This window comes from Pongo pygmaeus, chromosome 20, assembly GCF_028885625.2.
Source record: "Pongo pygmaeus isolate AG05252 chromosome 20, NHGRI_mPonPyg2-v2.0_pri, whole genome shotgun sequence".
NCBI lineage: Eukaryota > Metazoa > Chordata > Mammalia > Primates > Hominidae > Pongo > Pongo pygmaeus.
Genome location: NC_072393.2, coordinates 53,844,004 through 53,863,865, shown reverse-complemented (window position 1 = coordinate 53,863,865; position 19,862 = coordinate 53,844,004). Strand labels below are relative to the sequence as shown.

The 19,862-nt window shown below is 50.8% G+C and overlaps 1 protein-coding gene across 1 annotated transcript; it reads right to left on the bottom strand.

The window, feature by feature from the left end:
* Positions 1–12,092: 12,092 nt before the first annotated feature.
* SELENOW (selenoprotein W) lies at positions 12,093–18,042 on the bottom strand. Its single transcript, XM_054462983.2, has 6 exons — positions 17,787–18,042; positions 15,845–15,869; positions 15,696–15,749; positions 15,431–15,505; positions 15,233–15,331; positions 12,093–12,489 (listed from the first exon to the last, which is right to left on the bottom strand). Exons 1-5 carry the CDS (start codon positions 17,831–17,833, stop codon positions 15,251–15,253), a joined length of 282 nt encoding a protein of 93 aa, XP_054318958.1. The 5' UTR covers positions 17,834–18,042; the 3' UTR covers positions 12,093–12,489; positions 15,233–15,250.
* Positions 18,043–19,862: the final 1,820 nt, after the last annotated feature.

Genomic DNA, 19,862 nt, shown 5'->3' with positions numbered 1-19,862 from the left:
GAGGCAGGAGGATCACTTGAGGCCAGGAATTCAAGAGCAGCCTGTACAACACAGCAAGACCCCATCTACACAAAAAAAATAAAAAATAAAACTAGCTGGGCATGGTGGTGCACAGCTGTCGTCCCAGCTACTTTGAGGCCAGGAATTCAATACCAGCCTGTAAAATAAAGCAAGACTCCATCTACACAAAAAAAATTAAAAATAACACTAGCTGGGCATGGTAGTGCACAGCTGTAGTCCCAGCTACTTGGGAGACTGATGTAGGAGAATTGCTTGAGCCCAGGAGTTTGAGGCAGCATCACTGCACCACTGCACTCCAGCCTGGGCAACAGAGCAAGACCCTGTCTCAAAATACATACACACGCATGCACGCATGCACACACACCTATAAAATGCCTAGGAAGAAAGTAGGATGTGCAGGACAGCTAAGACCACAATTATCAAAACATTGCCAGTAGAAGTTAAAGAAGACCTAAATAAGGCCAGGTGCGGTGGCTCATACCTGTAATCCCAGCACTTTGGGAGGCCAAGGCGGGCGGATCATGAGGTCAGCAGATCGAGACTATCCTGGCTAACACAGTGAAACCCCGTCTTTACTTAAAAAAAATACAAAAAAATTAGCCGGGCCTGGTGGCAGGCCTCTGTAGCCCCAGCTACTCCGGAGGCTGAGGCAGGAGAATGGTGTGAACCCGGGAGGCAGAGCTTGCAGTGAGCAGAGATGGCGCCACTGCACTCCAGCCTGGGCGACAGAGCGAGACTCAGTCTCAAAAAAAAAAAAAGAAAAAAAAGAAGACCTAAATAAACAGAAAGGCATCTGATGTTCATGTATAGTCTCCCCAAATCTGCCTATAAATTCATCGCAATCCCAATCAAAATCTCAGTCAAGTTTTCTGATAAAACTGATAAGATGATCCTAAAATTAGATGGAAATGCAGATTTAGAATAGCCAAATAATCTTGAAAAAGAAGAACAAAACTGGAGAACTTACACTACCTAATTTCAAGAGTTATTATAAAGCTACAGTAGTCAAGAAAGTGTGTTATGAGCATAAAGATCAACAAAGAGATCAGTAGAATAAGAGAAAATCCAGAAATAGATCCACATATGCAATCAACTTGTTTTGAACAAAGTATCAAGTCAATTTGATGAGAGGATGGGGAGTTTAACAAATGGCCCTGCGCCGGGCGCAGTGGCTCACACCTGTAATCCCAGCAGTTTGGGAGGTTGAGGCGGGCAGATCACAAGGTCAAGAGTTCGAGACCAGCCTGGCCAATATGGTGAAACCCCGTCTCTACTAAAAATACAAAAAATTAGCCAGGCGTGGTGGCACATGCCTGTAATCCCAGCTACTCGGGAGGCTGAGGCAGGAGAATGGCTTGAACCTGGGAGGCGGAGATTGCAGTGAGCCGAGATCACACCACTGCACTCCAGCCTGGCAACAGAGTGAGACTCCCTCTTTTTGTTTTCTTTTTTTTTTTTTTGAGACAGAGTCTAGCTCTGTCGCCCAGGCTGGAGTGCAGTGGCGCGATCTCGGCTCACTGCAACCTCTGCCTCCCGGGTTCACGCCATTCTCCTGCCTCAGCCTCCCGAGTAGCTGGGACTTAGGCGCCCGCCACCACACCCGGCTAATTTTTTGTATTTTTAGTAGAGACAGGGTTTCACCGTGTTAGCCAGGATGGTCTCGATCTCCTGACCTTGTGATCCGCCCACCTCAGCCTCCCAAAGTGCTGGGATTACAGGCGTGAGCCACCACGCCCAGCCAAGACTCCATCTCAAAAAAAAAAAAAAAAGGTCAAAAACTAAAACAAACCTTGCCTCTTCACAAGATGATGCCGAAACCGAAGGAAGCTCCTGCCTCTCCTAAAGCCCAAGCCAAACCGAAGGCTTTAAAGGCCAAGAAAGCAGTGTTGAAAGCCGCCCACAGCCACACGGAAAAAAAGATCCGCAGGTCACCCACCTTCCGGCGGCCCAAGACAGCGCGACTCCGGAAGCAGCCCAAATAGCCTCGGAAGAGCGCCCCCTGGAGAAACAAGCTTGTCCACTCTGCGATCATCACGTTTCCGCCACTGAGTCCGCCACTGAGTCCGCCACTGAGTCCGCCACTGAGTCCGCCATGAGGAAGGTACAACACGCTTGCCTTCATTATAGATGTTGAAGCCAACGAGCACCAGATCAAACAGGCTGTGAAGAAGCTCTGATTCGGCCTGACAGAGAGAAGAAGTCACATGTTCAACCGACTCCTGGTTACAATGCTTTGGATGTTGCCAACGAAATTGGGATCATCTAAACTGAGTCCAGCTGGCTAATTCTCAATAGAGGTACATCTTTTCACCATAAAAAAATAAATAAATAAAAATAAACTGGGCTGGGCGCGGTGGCTCACACCTGTAATCCCAGCACTTTTGGAGGTTGAGGCGGGCAGATCACCTGAGGTCAGGAGTTCCAGACCAGCCTGACCAACATGGAGAAACCCTATCTCTACTAAAACTACAAAAAATTAGCCGGGCGTGGTGGCGCATGCCTGTAATCCCAGCTACTCGAGAGGCTGAGACAGGAGAATCACTTGAACCAGGGAGGTGGAGGTTGCAGTGAGCCGAAATCACGCCATTACACTCCAGCCTGGGCAACAAGAACAAAACTCTGTCTCAAAAAAAAAAAAAACCTTGACTCCCACCTCACTCCAAATGAAAAGCTACAACCAGGAAGCTTCTAGAAGCATCCATAGGAGAATATTTTTACAGTCTTGGAGTGAGCAAGGATTTCTTAGACCATGCTGGGCACAGTGGCTCATGCCTGTAATTCCAGCACTTTGAGAGGCTTTGGCAGGAGGATGGCTGGAGCCCAGGAGTTCAAGACCACCTGGGCAACATGGCAAAACCCTGTCTCTACTAAAAATACAAAAAAAGCCGGGCACGGTGGCTCATGCCTGTAATCCCAGCACTTTGGGAGGCCGAGGCCGGAGGATCACCTGAGGTCAGGAGTTCGAGACCGTCTGACCAACATTGTCTCTACTAAAAATACAAAAATTAGGTGTGGTGGCTACTCCAGAGGCTGAGGCTGGAGAATTGGTTGAACCCAGGAGGTGGAGGTTGCAGTGAACCAAGATCGTGCCACTGACTCCAGCCTGGGTGACAGAGCCAGACTCCCGTCTCAAAAAAAAAAAAAAAAAAGACATGCAAAAAGGCCAGTAAGCCCATGACATCAAAAATAATCAGGGAAATGCATATTAAAACTAAAATGGACCACATGCAGTGGCTCATGCCTGAAATCCCAGCACTTTGGGAGGCCGAGGCAAGTGGATCACAAGGTCAAGAGATCGAGACCATCCTAGCCAACATGGTGAAACCCCATCTCTACTAAAAATACAAAACTTAGCTGGGTGTAGTGGTGCATGCCTGTAGTCCCAGCTACTTGGGAGGCTGAGGCAGGAGAATTGCTTGAACCCAGGAGGTGGAGGTTGCAGTGAGCCGAGATCACACCACTGCACTCCAGCCTGGCGACAGAGAAGACTCTGTCACCAAGAAAAAAATAACTTTGGGAGGCTGAGGCAGGAGGACTGCTTGAGACCAGTCTGGGCAATATAATGAGACTCCATCTCTACAAAAATATTAAAATTAACTGAGCATGATGGTACACACTTGTAATCCCAGCTACTTAGGAGGCTGAGATGGGAGGATCACTTGAGCCCAGGACAAGGATACAGCGAGCCATGATCACTATACTCCAGCCTCGGTGACAAAGCAAGACTCTGTCTCAAGAAAAATAAGAAATAAACATATGTCCACAGGAAGAGTTGTACAAGAATATTCATAGCAACTTTATTCATAAAAGACCAAAATAGAAACAGCCCAAGTGAATGGTTAAGCAAATTATGGTATGTCCATACAAGGGACTATAACACAGCACTGAAAAGGAACAAGCTGTGGATACACATGTGATATGGAAGAATCTCAAAATCATTATGTTGGGTGAAAAAAGCCAGACACAAGAGCTTGTATGTGGTGCAATTTCATTTCTATGAAATTCTAGAAGATATGGAAATAATCTGTAGTTACAGAAAGTTCTATATGATACGATCTCATTTATATGAAATTCTAGAAGAGACAGAAGTAATCTATAGTTAGAGAAAGCAGATTGGTGGTTGCCCAGGCAGGTGTGGGAATGAATATAAAATGACTGCAAAAAAAAAAAATTTCCCAGGGAAATTTGGGGGCTGATGGATTCTTCCTGTTTGGGTGCTGGTATCATAGTTGTATACTTTGTTGCTGATGATGCTTTTTTGAGACGGGTCTCACTGTGTCATCCAGGCTGGAGTGCGGTGGCACAAACATGGCTTACCACAGCCTTAACCTCTCAGGCTCAAGTGATCCTTCCACCTCAGCCTCCCAAGTAGCTAAGACTACAGGTGCACACCACCACGCCCAGCCAATTTTTTAATTTTTTGTAGAGACAGGGTCTTGCTATGTTGCCCAGGATGGTCTTGAACTCTCGGGTTCAAGCGATACTCTTGCCTCAGCCTCCCAAAGTGTTGGGATTACAGGCATGAGCCACTGCACCCAGCCAGTTGTATACATTTATCAAAGCAATTATACGGAACACTTAAGTCAAGTGTGTTTTATCTAATGTAAAGAAAGCATCTATCTTTAAAAGTTGATGTTTTAAAACTATGTGAATGGGGCCTGGCGCGGTGGCTCATACCTGTAATCCCAGCACTTTGGGAGGCGGAGGTGGGCAGATCACCTGAAGTCGGGAGTTCGAGAACAGCCTGACCAACATGGAGAAACCCCGTCTCTACTAAAAATACAAAATCAGCTGGGCGTGGTGACACATGCCTGTAACCCTAGCTACTCGGGAAGCTGAGGCAGGAGAATTGCTTGAACCTGGGAGGCAGAGGTTGCAGTGAGCCGAAATCGTGCCACTGTGCTCCAACCTGGACAACAAGAGCGGAACTCCATCTCAAAAATAAAATAAAATAAAAATAAATAAATATAAAATAAAAAATTAGCTGAGTGTGGTGGTGTGCGCCTGTAGTCTCAGCTACTTGGGAGGCTGAGGCAGGAGAATCTCTCAAACCCGAGAGGCAGAAGTTGCAGTGAGCCGAAATCATGCCACTGCACTCCAGCCTAGGTGACAGAGTGAGACTCCATCTCAAAAAAAAAAAAAAAAACTGTGAATTTTTAATATGAAAGATTTTTTGGTGAAAGGGAGGGTTTGGAGAAGGGTTAGAAGAGTCAAATCATGTAAATCTTAACACTGATTATGGCCAGTGATCAACAAACCATATCTGCCATTATTATAGCTAATAATAGCATCACACACAGAATGTTCTTGGTCTTTTTCTGTCAGTCTCTCTCTTTTTTTTTGAGATGAATTCTCTCTCTGTCACCCAGGGGCTAGAGTGCAGTGATGCGATCTCAGCTCAGTGCAACCTCTGCCTCCCAGTTTCAAGCAATTCTCCTGCCTCAGCCTCCCAAGTAGCTAGGAATACAGGCACATACCACCATGCCATTTTTGTGTTTTTAGTAGAGTCGGAGTTTCACCATGTTGGCCAGGCTGGTCTTGAACTCCTGACCTCCCACTGGAGGTCAGGCCAACCACCTTGGCCTCCCAAAGTGCTGGGATTACAGGCGTGAGCCACCTCGCCTGGCCTACATCTTCTTCAATTATTTTTTTTCTTTTTGTTGTTTTTTCATTTGTTTGTTTGTTTGTTTTTTGAGTCAGGGTCTCACTCTGTCGCCCAGGCTGGAATGCAATGGTGTGATCTCAGCTCACTGTAACCTCCACCTCCTGGGCTCAAGGTATCCTCCCACCTCAGCCTCCCGAGTGGCTGGGACCGCAGGCACGTGCCACCACGCCTGGCTAATCTTTTGTATTTTTGGTAGGAACGGGATTTTTTCACATTGCCCAGGCTGGTCTCCAACTCCTGACCTCCATAGACCCTCCCATCTCAACCTCCCAGTGTTGAGATTACAGGCGTGAATCACTGAGCCCGGGCTCATTTTTCAATACGCATCCAGTGACCATGTAAGTACTGTTAACCCACTCAGGTGGGGGTGGGAGGACTGTTCTCTCTATACCATCCCCTCCTGGTCCACCATCCCGCCCTCCCACTGCCAGCCGTCAGATGGAAGCACCCCCCACCTCTTCCTTCTGCCACTCTGCCTCTCCTCTGCTGCCCCCTGGTGGCAATCCTGGCCCCTGGGTCTCCCCAGCGCTGGTTCTCTGACCCTGTCCTGGTCCCATTTAGCAAGTGTCCCAATCCTCTTAAGCCAGGCCAGCCTCAGCAGAGCAGAGAGAGAATTAGATCCGATTTGGAGGCAGGAGACACCCGACAGGCTACTGGGGGAGGGGGCGGGGACAGAGAGCTTGGATAAAACAAAAGCCCCTCCTGCTTTGGGAGGTCGAAGCGGGCAAATCGCTGGAGCCCAGGAATTCGAGACCAGCCAGGCAACATAGCAAGACCCCGTTTCTATAATAATATTAAAAAAAGAAAAGAAAAGAAAAGAAACCAAAGGCTGAACAACTTGAGCTTACAAAGAAGAGCTGCAATGGATTGAAAGACGTCAGATGCATAAAAGTCCATTAGTTCACAATGGTCCTCAAAAGAGAAAGAAAAAAAAAAAAACTAGAGAAAGTTGTTGAGGCTCCAATTTAATATTCTGAAAACTGCCAAATTAAAAAGAATCTCCTGGCCAGGCGCAGTGTGGCTCACTCCTGTATGGCCGGGCACAGTGACTCACACCTGTAATCCCAGCACTCTGGGAGGCCGAGGTGGGTGGATCACCTGAGGTGAGGAATTTGAGACCAGCCTGGCCAACATGGTGAAACCCCGTCTCTACTAAAAATACAGAAAAAGGCCAGGTGCGGTGGCTCACGCGTGTAATCCCAGCACTTTGGGAGGCCGAAGCGGGCGGATAACAAGATCAAGAGATCGAGACCATCCTGGCCAACATGGTGAAACCCCATCTGTACTAAAAATACAAAAATTAGCCGGGCGTGGTGGCGCATGCCTGTAATCCCAGCTACTCGGGAGGCTGAGGCAGGAGAATCGCTTGAACCCAGGAGGCGGAGGTTGCAGTGAGCTGAGATCTTGCCACTGCACTCCAGCCTGGGGGACAGAGCAAGACTCCGTCTCAAAAAAAAGAAAAAAGAAAAAAAAAAAAACAGTTTAATTGGATTTTTTGTAACACAAAAGTTAAATGCTTGAGGGGATAGATACCTCATTTACCCCGATGTTATTAGTATGCATTGTATGCCTGTATCAAAATAGCCCGTCTGCCCCATAAATATATGCACCCACTATGTACCTAGAAAATTTTTAATTTTTTTATTTTTTATTTTTTATTTGAGACGGAGTCTCACTCTGTCACCCAGGCTGGAGTGCAGTGGCGCGATCTCAGCTCACTGCAACCTCCGCCTCCCGGCTTCAAGCGATTCTCCTGCCTCAGCCTCCCGAGTAGCTGGGAGCCACGACGCCCGGCTCATTTTTGCATTTTTAGCAGAGACGGGGTTTCACCATGTTGGCCAGACTGGTCTAGATCTCTTGCCCTCGTGATCCGCCCTCTTCGGCCTCCCAAAGTGCTGGGATTAGAGGCGTGAGCCACCGCGCACGGCTAAATTTTAATTTTTAAGTTTTAAAAAGAAAGTGGCGTGTCACCAATTCAAAGATGGTGATTCACTTGACTAACCTAAATCTAGATGACCGGAAGTGATTCCTGGTGACCCCCAGGGATTCCACAGTGATTCCCGGTCTTCCGCGGTGATCCGAGGTGAACTGAGAAGATGCAGTTCTCAGACGTGGCCACATGCTGTCGCTGTTAGAAAGGAATTCACGGTGTCTCCCCTTTTCAGGCTGGGTTGATGTTCAGGCTGAATTCTTTGAAGGCGTGAATTGTCTTGATTACGCCAAAATCAGATGGTGGCGTTTTCATGCATACGGTACGATTAAAATAAGAGCCCTGGTAGATATTTGTTGTGCTCACCAAGTTTTCAAGTTCTCATCCCTTTCCTAAACATAGGAAGACTAAGTTCCCCAGCCAAGTTCTGCAGGGGGGCAGGGCTTTCGTGGTAGGGGTTCTCAAAGTGGGCGGGGCTGTGTAACTGGTTCTGGCCAATGGGCTGTGACGAAAGCTGATGCGCATCCCTTCCTGCAATGCCTGCTCTGAAGGCCGAAGCGGGAAAGATCGCTTGAGGCCAAGTTCGAGACCAGCCTGAGCAACACAGTGAGGCCTCTCACCCTGCCGCATCCGCACCCAGTTCCCCATCAAAATGAAAAAAAATAAATTAGCTGGGAGTGGTGGTGCCCTTGTAGTCCCAGCTACTAGGGAGGCTGAGGTGGCAAGATCGCTTGAGCCCAGGAGTTCCAGGCTGCAGTGAACCGTGATCATGCCACTAACACTCCAGCCTGGGCGACACAGCGATACCTTCGTCTCTTTAAAAAAAAAAAAAGCAGGCCGGGCACGGTGGCTCACATCTGTAATCCCAGCACTTTGGGAGGCCAAGGAGGGTGGATCACCAGGTCAAGAGTTTGAGACCAGCCTGGCCAACATGGTGAAACCTCGTCTCTACTAAAAATACAAAAATTAGCTGGGCGTGGTGACGTGCGCCTGTAGTCCCAGCTGGTCCGGAGGCTGAGGCAAGAGAATCGCTTGAACCCCGGAGGTGGAGGTTGCAGAGAACCAAGATCATGCCACCGGACTCCAGCCTGGGCAACAGAGCAAGACTCTGTCTCAAAAAAAAAATGAAAGAAAAGAGAAAAGAAAAGCCAATACAAGATTGCCTACGCTCTCTCTGCTCTGTCTACTAAAGCTGCTTTGGGGCCAGGTGCAGCAACAGAATAACAGAACTGCACCGACCAATAACAACTAGCCACATATTACATGGGTTGAATGTTATTTTTTTTTCTTTTTTGAGACAGGCACTCACTCTGTTGCCCAGGCTGGAGTGCAGTGGTGCCATCACAGCTCACTGCAGCCTCGACCTCCCGGGCTCAAGCAATCCTCCCACCTCAGCCTCCCAAGTAACTGAGATTAAAGGCATGCACCACCATGCCCAGGTGTTTTTTGTATTTTTTGTAGAGACAGGTTCTCACTATGTTACCCAGGCTGGTCTCAAACCCCAGGGCTCAAGTGATCCTCCCAGCTCAGCCTCCCAAAGTGCTGGGATTCCAGGCGTGAGCCACTGCGCCTGGCCAAATGTAAATTTAAATTAATCATTCAGTTCCTTGATCATGCCACATTTCAAGTTGTCACCAGCAACACGAAGTCAGTGGCTATGGTGTTTGGCAGGGCAGATATAGAAAAATTCCATCGTGCTGGCCAGCGCAGTGGCTCACGCCTGTAATCCCACCACTTTGGGAGGCTGAGGTGGGCAGACCACCTGAGGTTAGGCGTTTGAGACTAACCTGGCCAACGTGGTGAAACCCCATCTCTACTAAAAATACATTTAAAAAAAAAAATTAGCCGGGCGTGGTGGCTACAGGCGGGCACCTGTAATCTCAGCTACTTGGGAGACTGAGGCAGGAGAATCACTTGAACTCGGGAGGTAGAGGTTGCAGTGTGCCAAGGTCCCACCATTGCACTCCAGCCTGGGCAACAAGAGTGACACTCCATCTCAAAAAAACAAAAAAGAAAAAGAAAAATTCCATCGTCCAGAAAGTTCTATTGGACAGCATTGCTCTAGATTTCTGACTAGAAGCAGGAGAACTGTTGCTCTGGAGAGGTCTTTGCATGTGCTGTGTTCATCCATGGAGATTTAGGTTCATTCCGGTTTGTTCCCACTGAAGCATAAGCCAACCTAGCCCAGCCCTGCCAGAATTCTTGCTTAAACAAAGAACTGGAAAGTCTTGTGTCATTTAAATGATGAACTGGTGCCACAGTGTGGCTTGGCTAACAGGTGGAGTGCCGGCAGCTGAGGATGATGATACTGGGCTGACCCCAAATGTGAGACCAGCTGGCAAATGGGATTACGGTCAACCTCCATTGAGTCTCATGTTCAGATGCCACTGTCTGCGATCTCTCTACCTAGCTTAGAACTACACCACCAGGGCCGGGTGCGGGGGCCTGTAATTCCAGCACTTTGGGAGGCTGAGGCGGGGGGATCACCTGAGGTCAGGAATTTGAGACCAGTCTGGCCAACACGGTGAAACCCCATCTAAAAAAAAAAAAAGAAAAAGAAAACACACACACACACACACTTAGCCAGGCCAACACGGTGAAACCCCATCTAAAAAAAAAAAAAGAAAAACACACACACACACACACACACACACTCACACACACTTAGCCAGGCGTGGTGACATACGCCTGTAATCCCAACTACTCGGGAGCTGAGGCAGGGGAATTGCTTGAACCAGGGAGGTGGAGGTTGCAGTGAGCTAAGATCATGCCACTACACTCCAGCCTCAGCAACACAGCGAGACTCCATCTCAAAAAAAAAAAAAAAAAAAGAACTACACCACCAGGCCAGGCTCTGTGGCTCACGCCTGTAATCCAGCGTTTTGGGAGGCCAAAGCAGGAGGATCATTTGAGGCCAGGAGTTTGAGACCACCTGGGCAAAATAGCAAGACCCCATCTCAAAAAAAAAAAAAGAGCCAGGCATGATGGCATGTGCCTGTGATTCCAGGTACACAGGAGGCTGAAGCAGGAGGATCACTTGAGCCCAGGAGGTTGAGGCTGCAGTGAGCCATTATCCTACCACAGCACTCTAGCCTGGGTGACACAGAACCTTAGAAAAATAATAAAGAACTACACCGCCAAAGGACTGTCATACTAAGAAAATCCTCAATCATTAGAAATGAAGCCATGTGGGGGCTTGTTTCTTGTTGCTATTGTTCATTTGGTTTGGGGTTTTTTTGTGTTTTTTTGAGACAGTGTCTCACTGTGTCGCCCAGGCTGGAGTGCAGTGGCACAATCTCAGCTCACTGCAACCTCTGCTTCCCAGGTTGAAGCGATTCTCAACCTGGTGGCAGGTGGCGAGTAGCTGGGATTACAGGCACCTGCCACCACACCTGGCTAATTTTAGTAGAGGTGGGGTTTTACCATGTTGCCCAGGCTGGTCTCGAACTCTTGGCCTCAAGCAATCCGCTCACCTTGGCCTCCGAAAGTGCTGGGATTACAAGCGTGAGCCACTGCACCTTGTTGCTATTGTTGATGGCTGTCTTGTGTTTCCCAGATGTCACTGAGCACAGATCCGTGGCATGTGGTTTCAGGAGTCAGCAGCACTTGACTTGGGGAAGGAACAATTTTATTTCTGTCCTCCCAGAATGACTGGGTCAAGGTTTGGGAGTGAAATCAGTTTAGAATTGTACCTGATTTGAGGAAAGTGTGCATGCACTTCATGGCTATCAATAGTTACAAAAACAGCCGGGCGTGGTGGCTCACGCCTATAATCCCAGCACTTTGGGAGGCCAAGGCGGGCAGATCCCGAGGTCAGGAGTTCAAGACCAGTCTGGCCAACATGGTGAAACCGTCTCTATTAAAAATGCAAAAATTAGGTTTGGCGCAGTGGCTCATACCTGTAGTCCCAGCACTTTGGGAGGCCGAGGCGGGAGGGTCACAAGGTCAGGAGTTCGAGACCAGTCTGGCCAACATGGTGAAACCCCATCTCTACTAAAAATACAAAAAATTAGCTGGATGTGGTGGCGGGCACCTGTAATTCCAGCTACGTGGGAGGCTGAGGCAGGAGAATCGCTGGAACCCAGGAGATGGAGGTTACAGTGAGCCGAGATCGCATCACTGCACTCCAGCCTGGGCAACAGAACAAGACTCCATCTCAAAAAAAAAAAAAAGAAAAGAAAAGAAAAAAAAAATTAGCCAGGCATAGCAGTGCACACCTGTGGCCCCAGCTACTCGGGAGGCTGAGACAGGAGAATCACTTAAATCCAGGAGAGGGATGTTGCAGTAAGCTGGGATCGCACCACTGCACTCCAGAGCAAGACTGTCTCAAAAAATAGTAACCTCAGCATTGCTGAAGGTGCTTCCCTACAGAGGGCTGGTGCACTGAGCACTCAACACGTGGTTGCTAATTTCTGGGACAGGGTCCTGGAGGGAGGAGGCAGAGGACTAAAACAGGATACACTCCTCACAGGCACATTCGGTTAAATTCATCCAATATTTATTGAATCGTGAACGGTTGCAAACGTCGCCACAATCAGAAACCCACCCATCCTGATGCCTCTCTTGGCTTCCCCTTGAGAAGGATGCCTGAGGCGGGATGTCCCCCCAAACTCCAGGGGACAACTGGGGAAGACATGGGGTATGCAAAGAGATATGATGAAACCACGGGACAGGAGGAGGGTGGGGTGGTGTGGATTCCGGGGAAGACACATACACACAGACTCTCTCACACAGAGGCAAAGACCAGGGGCGTCAATCTCTGCCCCCAACAGCAGCCACGAGAACATCAGGGAAAGACCAGGTGTCCACAAGATTTTTCAGTCCTTCCTATCATGAAGCGTCTGCTGAGAGGGGCTGGGTCAAGGTCCCTGGACTGTGGAGAGAAAAAGAGGTGGTTGAGGTAGGGAGTCAGTTTGCAGGAACAGAGGCCAGGCTTGGGGACCATGTTAAAAGGAAGAAAGATAGCCGGGTGCAGTGGCTCACATCTGTAATCCCAGCACTTTGCGAGGCTGAGGCGGGCGGATCACTTGAGCCCAGGAGTTTGAGACCAGTCTGGGCAACATGGCAAAACCCATCTCTACAAAAACTAGAAAAATTAGCTGGGCGTGGTGGTGCACAACTGTAGTCCCAGCTACTTGGGAGGCTGTGGCAGGAGAATCGCTTGAGCCTGGGAGGTGGAGGTTGTAGTGAGCTGAGATCACGCCACTGCACTCCAGCCTGGGCGACAGAGCGAGACTCTGTCTCAAAAAAAAAAAAAGAATTCAAAGCCTGCACGGTGGCACCCCACCCCACGCTCAACAGCAACAGTCCACAATGCATTCAGCTGATGCAGCTTTGGAATTAGGCAATTCCATTTTTCTTTTCCTTTATGTTAGAGGGATTTGCTTTGTTTCAGACCTGCACATAAGGCAAGATATTGTTTCTGCATTACTTCAAATTGGCATGTCCCAATTCACATTGAACATGACCTCATTCTGCTCTGGTAAAGAATTCCAGGAAATGGAACTTGAGTTTAATGCATTTGAAAACCAGTTTTCTGGCACAACGCACACTGGGAGCTGGTACTTGGGTCCACAGTGTGTTGGGATGGGACACTCTGTTCTAGATCAGCATGGAGTGGGAACTGGTGCTGAAGGTTAGAGGGGAGTATTTTTACGGCCAGGCGTGGTGGCTCACACCTGTAATCCCAGCACTTTGGGAGGCCTTAGCAGGCCGATCACTTGAGGTCAGGAGTTCAAAACCAGCCCGGCTAACACGGTGAAACCCTATCTCTACTAAAAAATACAAAAAATTAGCCGGGCGTGGTGGCGGGCACTGGTAGTCCCAGCTACTTGGGAGGCTGAGGCAGGAGAATGGCGTGAACCCGCGAGGCGGAGCTTGCAGTGAGCCAAGATCATGCCACTGCACTCCAGCCTGGGTGACAGACTCCGTCTTTAAAAAAAAAAAAAAAAAAAAAATACAAAAATGTGCCCGGCGTGGTGGCAGGCATCTGTAATCCCAGCTACTCAGGAGGCTGAGACACGAGAATCCCTTGAACTCAGGAGGCAGATGTTGCAGTGGGCCGAGATCACGCTACTGCACTCCAGCCTGGGCGACAGAGCGAGACTCCACCTCAAAAAATAAACTATGCTCCAGGCCCTGCAGTGCCAGAGACCAGAACAAAGGGCTAGTAACTGTTCTAGAATGGTTTGGGTTTCAAGCTTATCTGGACCATATTGGCTTAAAAACTGGAAAATCAGACTCAGAAGGTGCTGGAAAGCAGTTCTTCGTTCCTGAGGTTCATATAGAAATTGCCATTTGTTCCACAATGTATTAGGTTGGAAACAATACTTGGTTCAGAGTGCATAAGGAGGCCAGGCATGGTGGCTCACGCCTGTAATCCCACCACTTTGGGAGGCCAAGGCGGGTGGATCACCTGAAGACCAGCCTGGCCAACATGGTGAGACATACTAAAAATAAAAAATTAGCCGGGCATAGTGGCATGTGCCTGTAATCTCAGCTACTTGGGAGGCTGAGACAGGAGAATTGCTTGAACCCGGGAGGCAGAGGCTGCAGCGAGCCAAGATCATGCCACTGCACTCCAGCCCGGGAGACAGAGCAAGACTCCATCTCAAAAAAAAAGAAAGAAAGAAAAACAGTGATAAGGAACCAGTAGCCAACTCCAGGAACTAGTGGTCAATTCTAGTACTTAGGAGCTGGTTCACATTGAGCTGGTTCACATTTCTCAATTGCTAGGTTGGGAAGGGGGGCTCAGGTTTACAGTGTGTTGGGAGCTGGTGGTGTATTTCATTCTCGGCTCTATGGGGAGAACTGGGAGTCAGCTCTAGAGTTTTTTTGGAGCAGACAATCCGTTCTAGAGTTAGCATTTGTTTCTAGAGCATTCTTGGACTGATGTTCAGTTCTAAAGTGGGTAAGTTTCTGGAGCTGGATCAGGTCTGGAATATTCCTAGAACTAATTCTCAGGTTCAGAGCCCGATGATAATTAGTGACCTACTCAAAATTGTGGAACAAGGAAATTCTGTCTCAAAACATGCTGGGAACTTGGCCGGACGCTGTCACATGACCTGCTGGGTTGGGAACTGTTTCTTGGCAATGGGACAAAGACCTAGAGTTCCGGATTCTGAACCGTTGGGTGGCTAGCACTTTTCGTTCCCAAACCAGGAGAGCTGTTTTAGGGCAGCCCTCTGACCCCATCACCAACTCAGCTGTCATCTTGCATACCTCTGACCCTATCTCAGTTGTCATCCTGCACACCTCTGACCCATCACCATCTCAGCTGTCATCCTGCACACCTCTGACCCCATCTCAGCTGTCATCCTGCACACCTCTGACCCATCACCATCTCAGCTGTCATCCTGCACACCTCTGACCCATCACCATCTCAGCTGTCATCCTGCACACCTCTGACCCATCACCATCTCAGCTGTCACCCTGCACACCTCTGACCCCATCTCAGTTGTCATCCTCCACCAACTGGGTCTAACTTTATCCCGCTCGCTCTGGGGACACACGTGATGTCCCCCATCTCCCAGGCTCTCCACCCTGGGCCAAGGAGTCAGAGCATGGGGCAGGGCGAAGATCCAAAGGGTGGTGTCCCTGTCTAATGGGCCCCTCACCTCTGCCTTCAGGGCGCATTAGCCCTGAGCCAAGGCGGCTTTGATGGCGGCCACCAGCTTCAGAAACTTGCTTTCTGTGTCCACGTAGCCATCGCCTTTCTAGGGAGGGGAGGAAGAAGGGGTGAGCTGGGACCGAGACACCAACCTCAGCCCCAACCCCACGCTAGCCCCAAAACGTGGCAGGACGGACAGACATACCTTCTTAGAGTGAATCAACTTCCCGGCTACCATCACTTCAAAGAACCCGGTGGCCTGGGGAGTTCCCTCGCCGCACTGAGGAAAGGGGGTAGGGGAGATGTTGAAGGGGCTGAGATGTCCTCTTGGGGAGCCCCTCCCCTTCCCAGGGGGATGAGAACATGGGTGAAGGGGGTAGGGCCGACCTAACCCCCCTGCAGTGCCATCCAGGCCTAACGGACCGACCCAGTGGCTGTGCTCAAGTCTTTCTCCCCATCCCAAGACTCACGATGTCCAGGCGGCCGGGGAACTCATCTTCTAACTTCTTCTTGAGCTGAAGATACTGAAAACACGGTGAGAGGTCACGGCAGGGGTCATACCAGTCAGCCCCCCTCCCGATACGCACTCTACCCCTCCCCAGGCATCCACGCTGCTTACCTTGGACTTGTAGCCTCAAGCGCCACTGGTAGGAGAGTCCAAGACATCGGGGCCCAGGGGAGAGAGGGAGAAGTGGGGGATCGGGGAGAGGAGGGTAGAGAAAGCAAGGTGGGGCCAGGAAGAAAAAAAGAGGAACACAGATGACCAGATGACCAAGCAGAAGAGGTGACAGATGCCCTCAAGAGAGAAGCCAGGCACCAGCCAGGCAGAGTTTTGGGGCACAGCACAGGGGGTGGCACGGGGACACACAGAGACACACAGAAAACCAACACCAAGCAAGAGACAGAGAAGGGGGAAGGGAAAAAGGGGAGAGAAAGAGAGGAGACAAGGAGACCACAAATACGAGAGACGGGGACGGGGGAAAACCAGGAGAACTGGATTAGGAGAACAGCAGATAAGGTCCCCACCCACTCCCTGTGCCCACCGCCCTCACCCACAGCCATCGCAGCACTCCAAGGAAAACCCTGCAGCTCCTGGATTCTTACACCACGCCCAGCTAATTTTTGTATTTTCACCATGTTGGCCGGGCTGCTCTCAAACTCCTGACCTCAGGGGATCGGCCCGCCTCCGCCTCCGCCTCCGCCTCCGCCTCCGCAAGTGCTGAGATTACAGGCATGAGCCACCGCACCCGGCCCTGCGGCTCCTAGATTCTGAACACCTTCCCAGGACCCAGGGTGAAATACAAGCTCACCCAAGCCCCAAAGGAGGCTATTTCGGGACTGGAATCTGGTGCACAGGCCTGGTAGGCGTCTCAAAATGTCACTCTTGCCTCTGCTTTGTCGAGCAAGCAGAGACGCTGGAAAGCTGCCAGCAAACCCAGGTTCCAGTTACCCCTGTCACCTGCAGTCCAGACTGGAAGCTACTGACCTGCCCCCACCCCAGTCCCCGCCTCAGTTTTCTCACCTGTAAGATAGAACTAAAATTCCTCTCTCTTTAATTTACCTTTTTTTTTTTTTTTTTTTTTTTTGAGACAGTCTCACTCTGCTGCCCAGGATGATGGAGTGCAGTGGCGCGATCTCAGCTCACTGCAACTTCGGCCTTCCGGGCTCCAGTGATCCTCCTGCCTCGGCCTCCCAAGTAGCTACGACTACAGGTGCGCGCCACCATGCCCGGCTAAATTTTTAAGTTTCTGTAGAGACGAGGGGTCTCCCTGGGTTGCCCAGGCTGGTCTCGCACTCTTGGGCTCAAGCGATCCACCCGCCTCAGCCTCCCAGTGTTTGGATTACAGGCGTGATCAACGGCGCCTGACCTAAAATTCCCCTTTTAAGGGATTCCTGGGAGGATAAATTCATTGAACACGTATTTATTAAATACAGCATGCCACACGGTATTAGGTGCTGGGGAGTGGAGAGAACGTAATTTATATCCTATCCTATTATATCCTTCCTGAGACTTGCAGAAATTAACCGTGTTCGGTGCTGACACAGAGCCTCCCTCTTGCCACAGACGGAAAACTGAGGCCAGAAAAGGAGTGGGGTTCGTGGCCAAGGGAACCCACTGGGCAGAGGCCAACAATTCAAGTGCTTCTGAAACACAGGCTGAGACATTCTCGAACCTTCTGGGCTCTCACTGTCCCCACCCCGCGACTGTTCGGGATATTGGGGGAGGAGAAGCCTTAGGTCCCTTTACAAAGCCGACCGCCAGCCCCTTCCCCAGCGGAGCCCCGGAGTCGGGGGTTCGAAATTGACACACACCCGTCTCAGCCCCACCTTTTATAACCCGAGATGCCCAGCGTGTCACAAGCCGAAGAGGGGGCCTGGGGACCACCGCCCTCTGTTTTTCGCCCCTCCGTACGCCCACCCCACCCACACCGGAATCCCTTTTCCCACACAGGGGCTCCCATGGGTCCTCTCCCCGCTGCTCCCAGACCCCGGCTCCGAGGGTGAGGAGGATCGGGTCCCGGCGGGGGTCTGGGACGGGGGCCGCTGGCCGCTGCGCTTACCAATAAACGACTCGGACGGCGAGAGCCATGGCTCGGGGCTGCCACATCCGCTGAGGAGCGGACGCCCGGGCCACACCAATCTCCCACCCGGACGCGCTAGGTCTGCGCGAGTGCGGCGGGAATCTGCGCAGAAAGGAGGGCGCCTCTGCTTCCCCTGGCGCCAACCAATGCCAGGGAGGGGCGGTGGGCGGAGAGACGCCAAGGCGGGGGAAAAGGAACCCGCGACCCGCCAGCCCGAGGCCCCCACACAAATCTCCTTCCCATCCTCCTGTGGGGCTGGAGAGAGTCTCGATAGAGGCAGTCCCCGGGGGAAGCCCTTCGCGCGTCCCCTCCCAGGTCCCCCCGGCCAGAATGGTACGGCCCGCGGAGGAGGTGATTTAGGGCCCGCCGCTCCCAACTGGATCCGGCATCAGCCCTCAAGGGTGATTCTTTCCCTGCGTGGGTTGGGGTGCGGCGCGGTGGGGACAGAAGCAGGGCGCGATTCTTGAGTCCTTCACCTCCCCTGGAGAGGGCGAGAGAGACGAGAGGGGAAGGATTCGGGGTAGACCAGGTGAGGGAGGAGACGGGGGGTTGAGGGGAGGTTTTCAGGGAGCGGTCCAGGGCCCACAGTTGCCTTATAAAGACCTGCAGCCGCGGGGCGCGGTGGCTCACGCCTGTAACCCCAGCGCTTTGGGAAGCAGAGGCAGGAATTCAAGACCAGCCTGGGCAACATAGCCAGACTGCGTCTCTACAGAATAATAATAATAATAATACATTAGCTGCTGGATGCGTTGTCTCACGCCTGTAATCCCAACACTGGAAGGCCGAGGCGAGCGGATCACTTGAGGTCAGGAGTTCGAGACCAGCCTGGCCAACATGGAGAAACCCCGTCTCTATTAAAAATACAAAAATTAGACGGGCGTGGTGGCGAGTTCCTGTAGTCCCAGCTCCTCCGGAGTCTGAGGCAGGAGAATCACTTGAACCCAGGAGGCAGAGGTTGCAGTGAGCCAAGATCAGGCCAAGGCACTCCAGCCTGGGTGACAGAGCGAGACTCCATCTCAAATAAATAAATAAATAATAAATTAGCCGGGCATAGTGGTGTGTGCCTATAGTCCCAGCTACTTGAGAGGCTGAGGCAGGAGGATCGCTTGAGCCCAGGAGTTTGGAAGCTGCTGTGAGCCGTGATTGCACCACTGCACTCCAGCTTACGCCACCGAGAAAGACCCTCTCTAAAAAGACAAAAGGCGTGCTGCGGCTGGGCACGGTGGCGCATACCTGTAATCCCAAAGCTTTGGGAAGCCGAGGCAGGAGGATCACTTGAGCCCAGGAGTCTGAGACCAGCTGGGGCAACATAGCGAGACCCCATCTCTACAAAAAATTTTAAAATTAGTCTGTGCGGTGGCATGTACCTGTACTCCCAGTTACTGGGGAGGCTGAGATGAAAGGATCACTTTAGCCCAGGCGTTTGGGGCTGCAGTGAGCCGTGACTGTGCCACTGCCACTCCAGCCTGGACAACAGAGTAAGACACCGTCTCAAAAAAAAAAAAAAAAAAGAAAGGAAAAGGCCTGGCCAGGCACAGTGTCACACCTGAAATCCCAGCACTTTGGGAGGCCAGGGTGGGTGTATCACCTGAAGTCGGGAGTTCGAGACCAGGCTGGGCAACATGGTGAAACACCACTGCTACTAAAGTATGAAAAGTAGCCAGGCGTGGTGGCACGCGCCTGTAGTCCCAGCTCCTCGGGAGGCTGAGGCAGAAGAATCACTTGAACCCGAGAGGTAGAGGTTGCAGTGAGCTGAGATCACACCATTGCACTCCTGTTTGGGCGACAAGAGCAAAACTCAACTCCGTCTCAAAAAAAAAAAAACGAAAAGGCCTACAGCTGGACCCTGGCACAGCCTGGTCGTTCATTACACAACAATAGTCACTCCCATGAACCCTCTCCGTGCAGAGGGGATCATCATGGAAAGTGTTAGAAACAGGCAGTTGAGGAGTGAGGGTGCAGGTGCTTATCTCTGAGCCTGTTTCTCCGTTTGGAAGTTGGGTGTAATTGCCTACAGGAAATGTTCACTCATTTAACACGTAGGTACTTCATAAC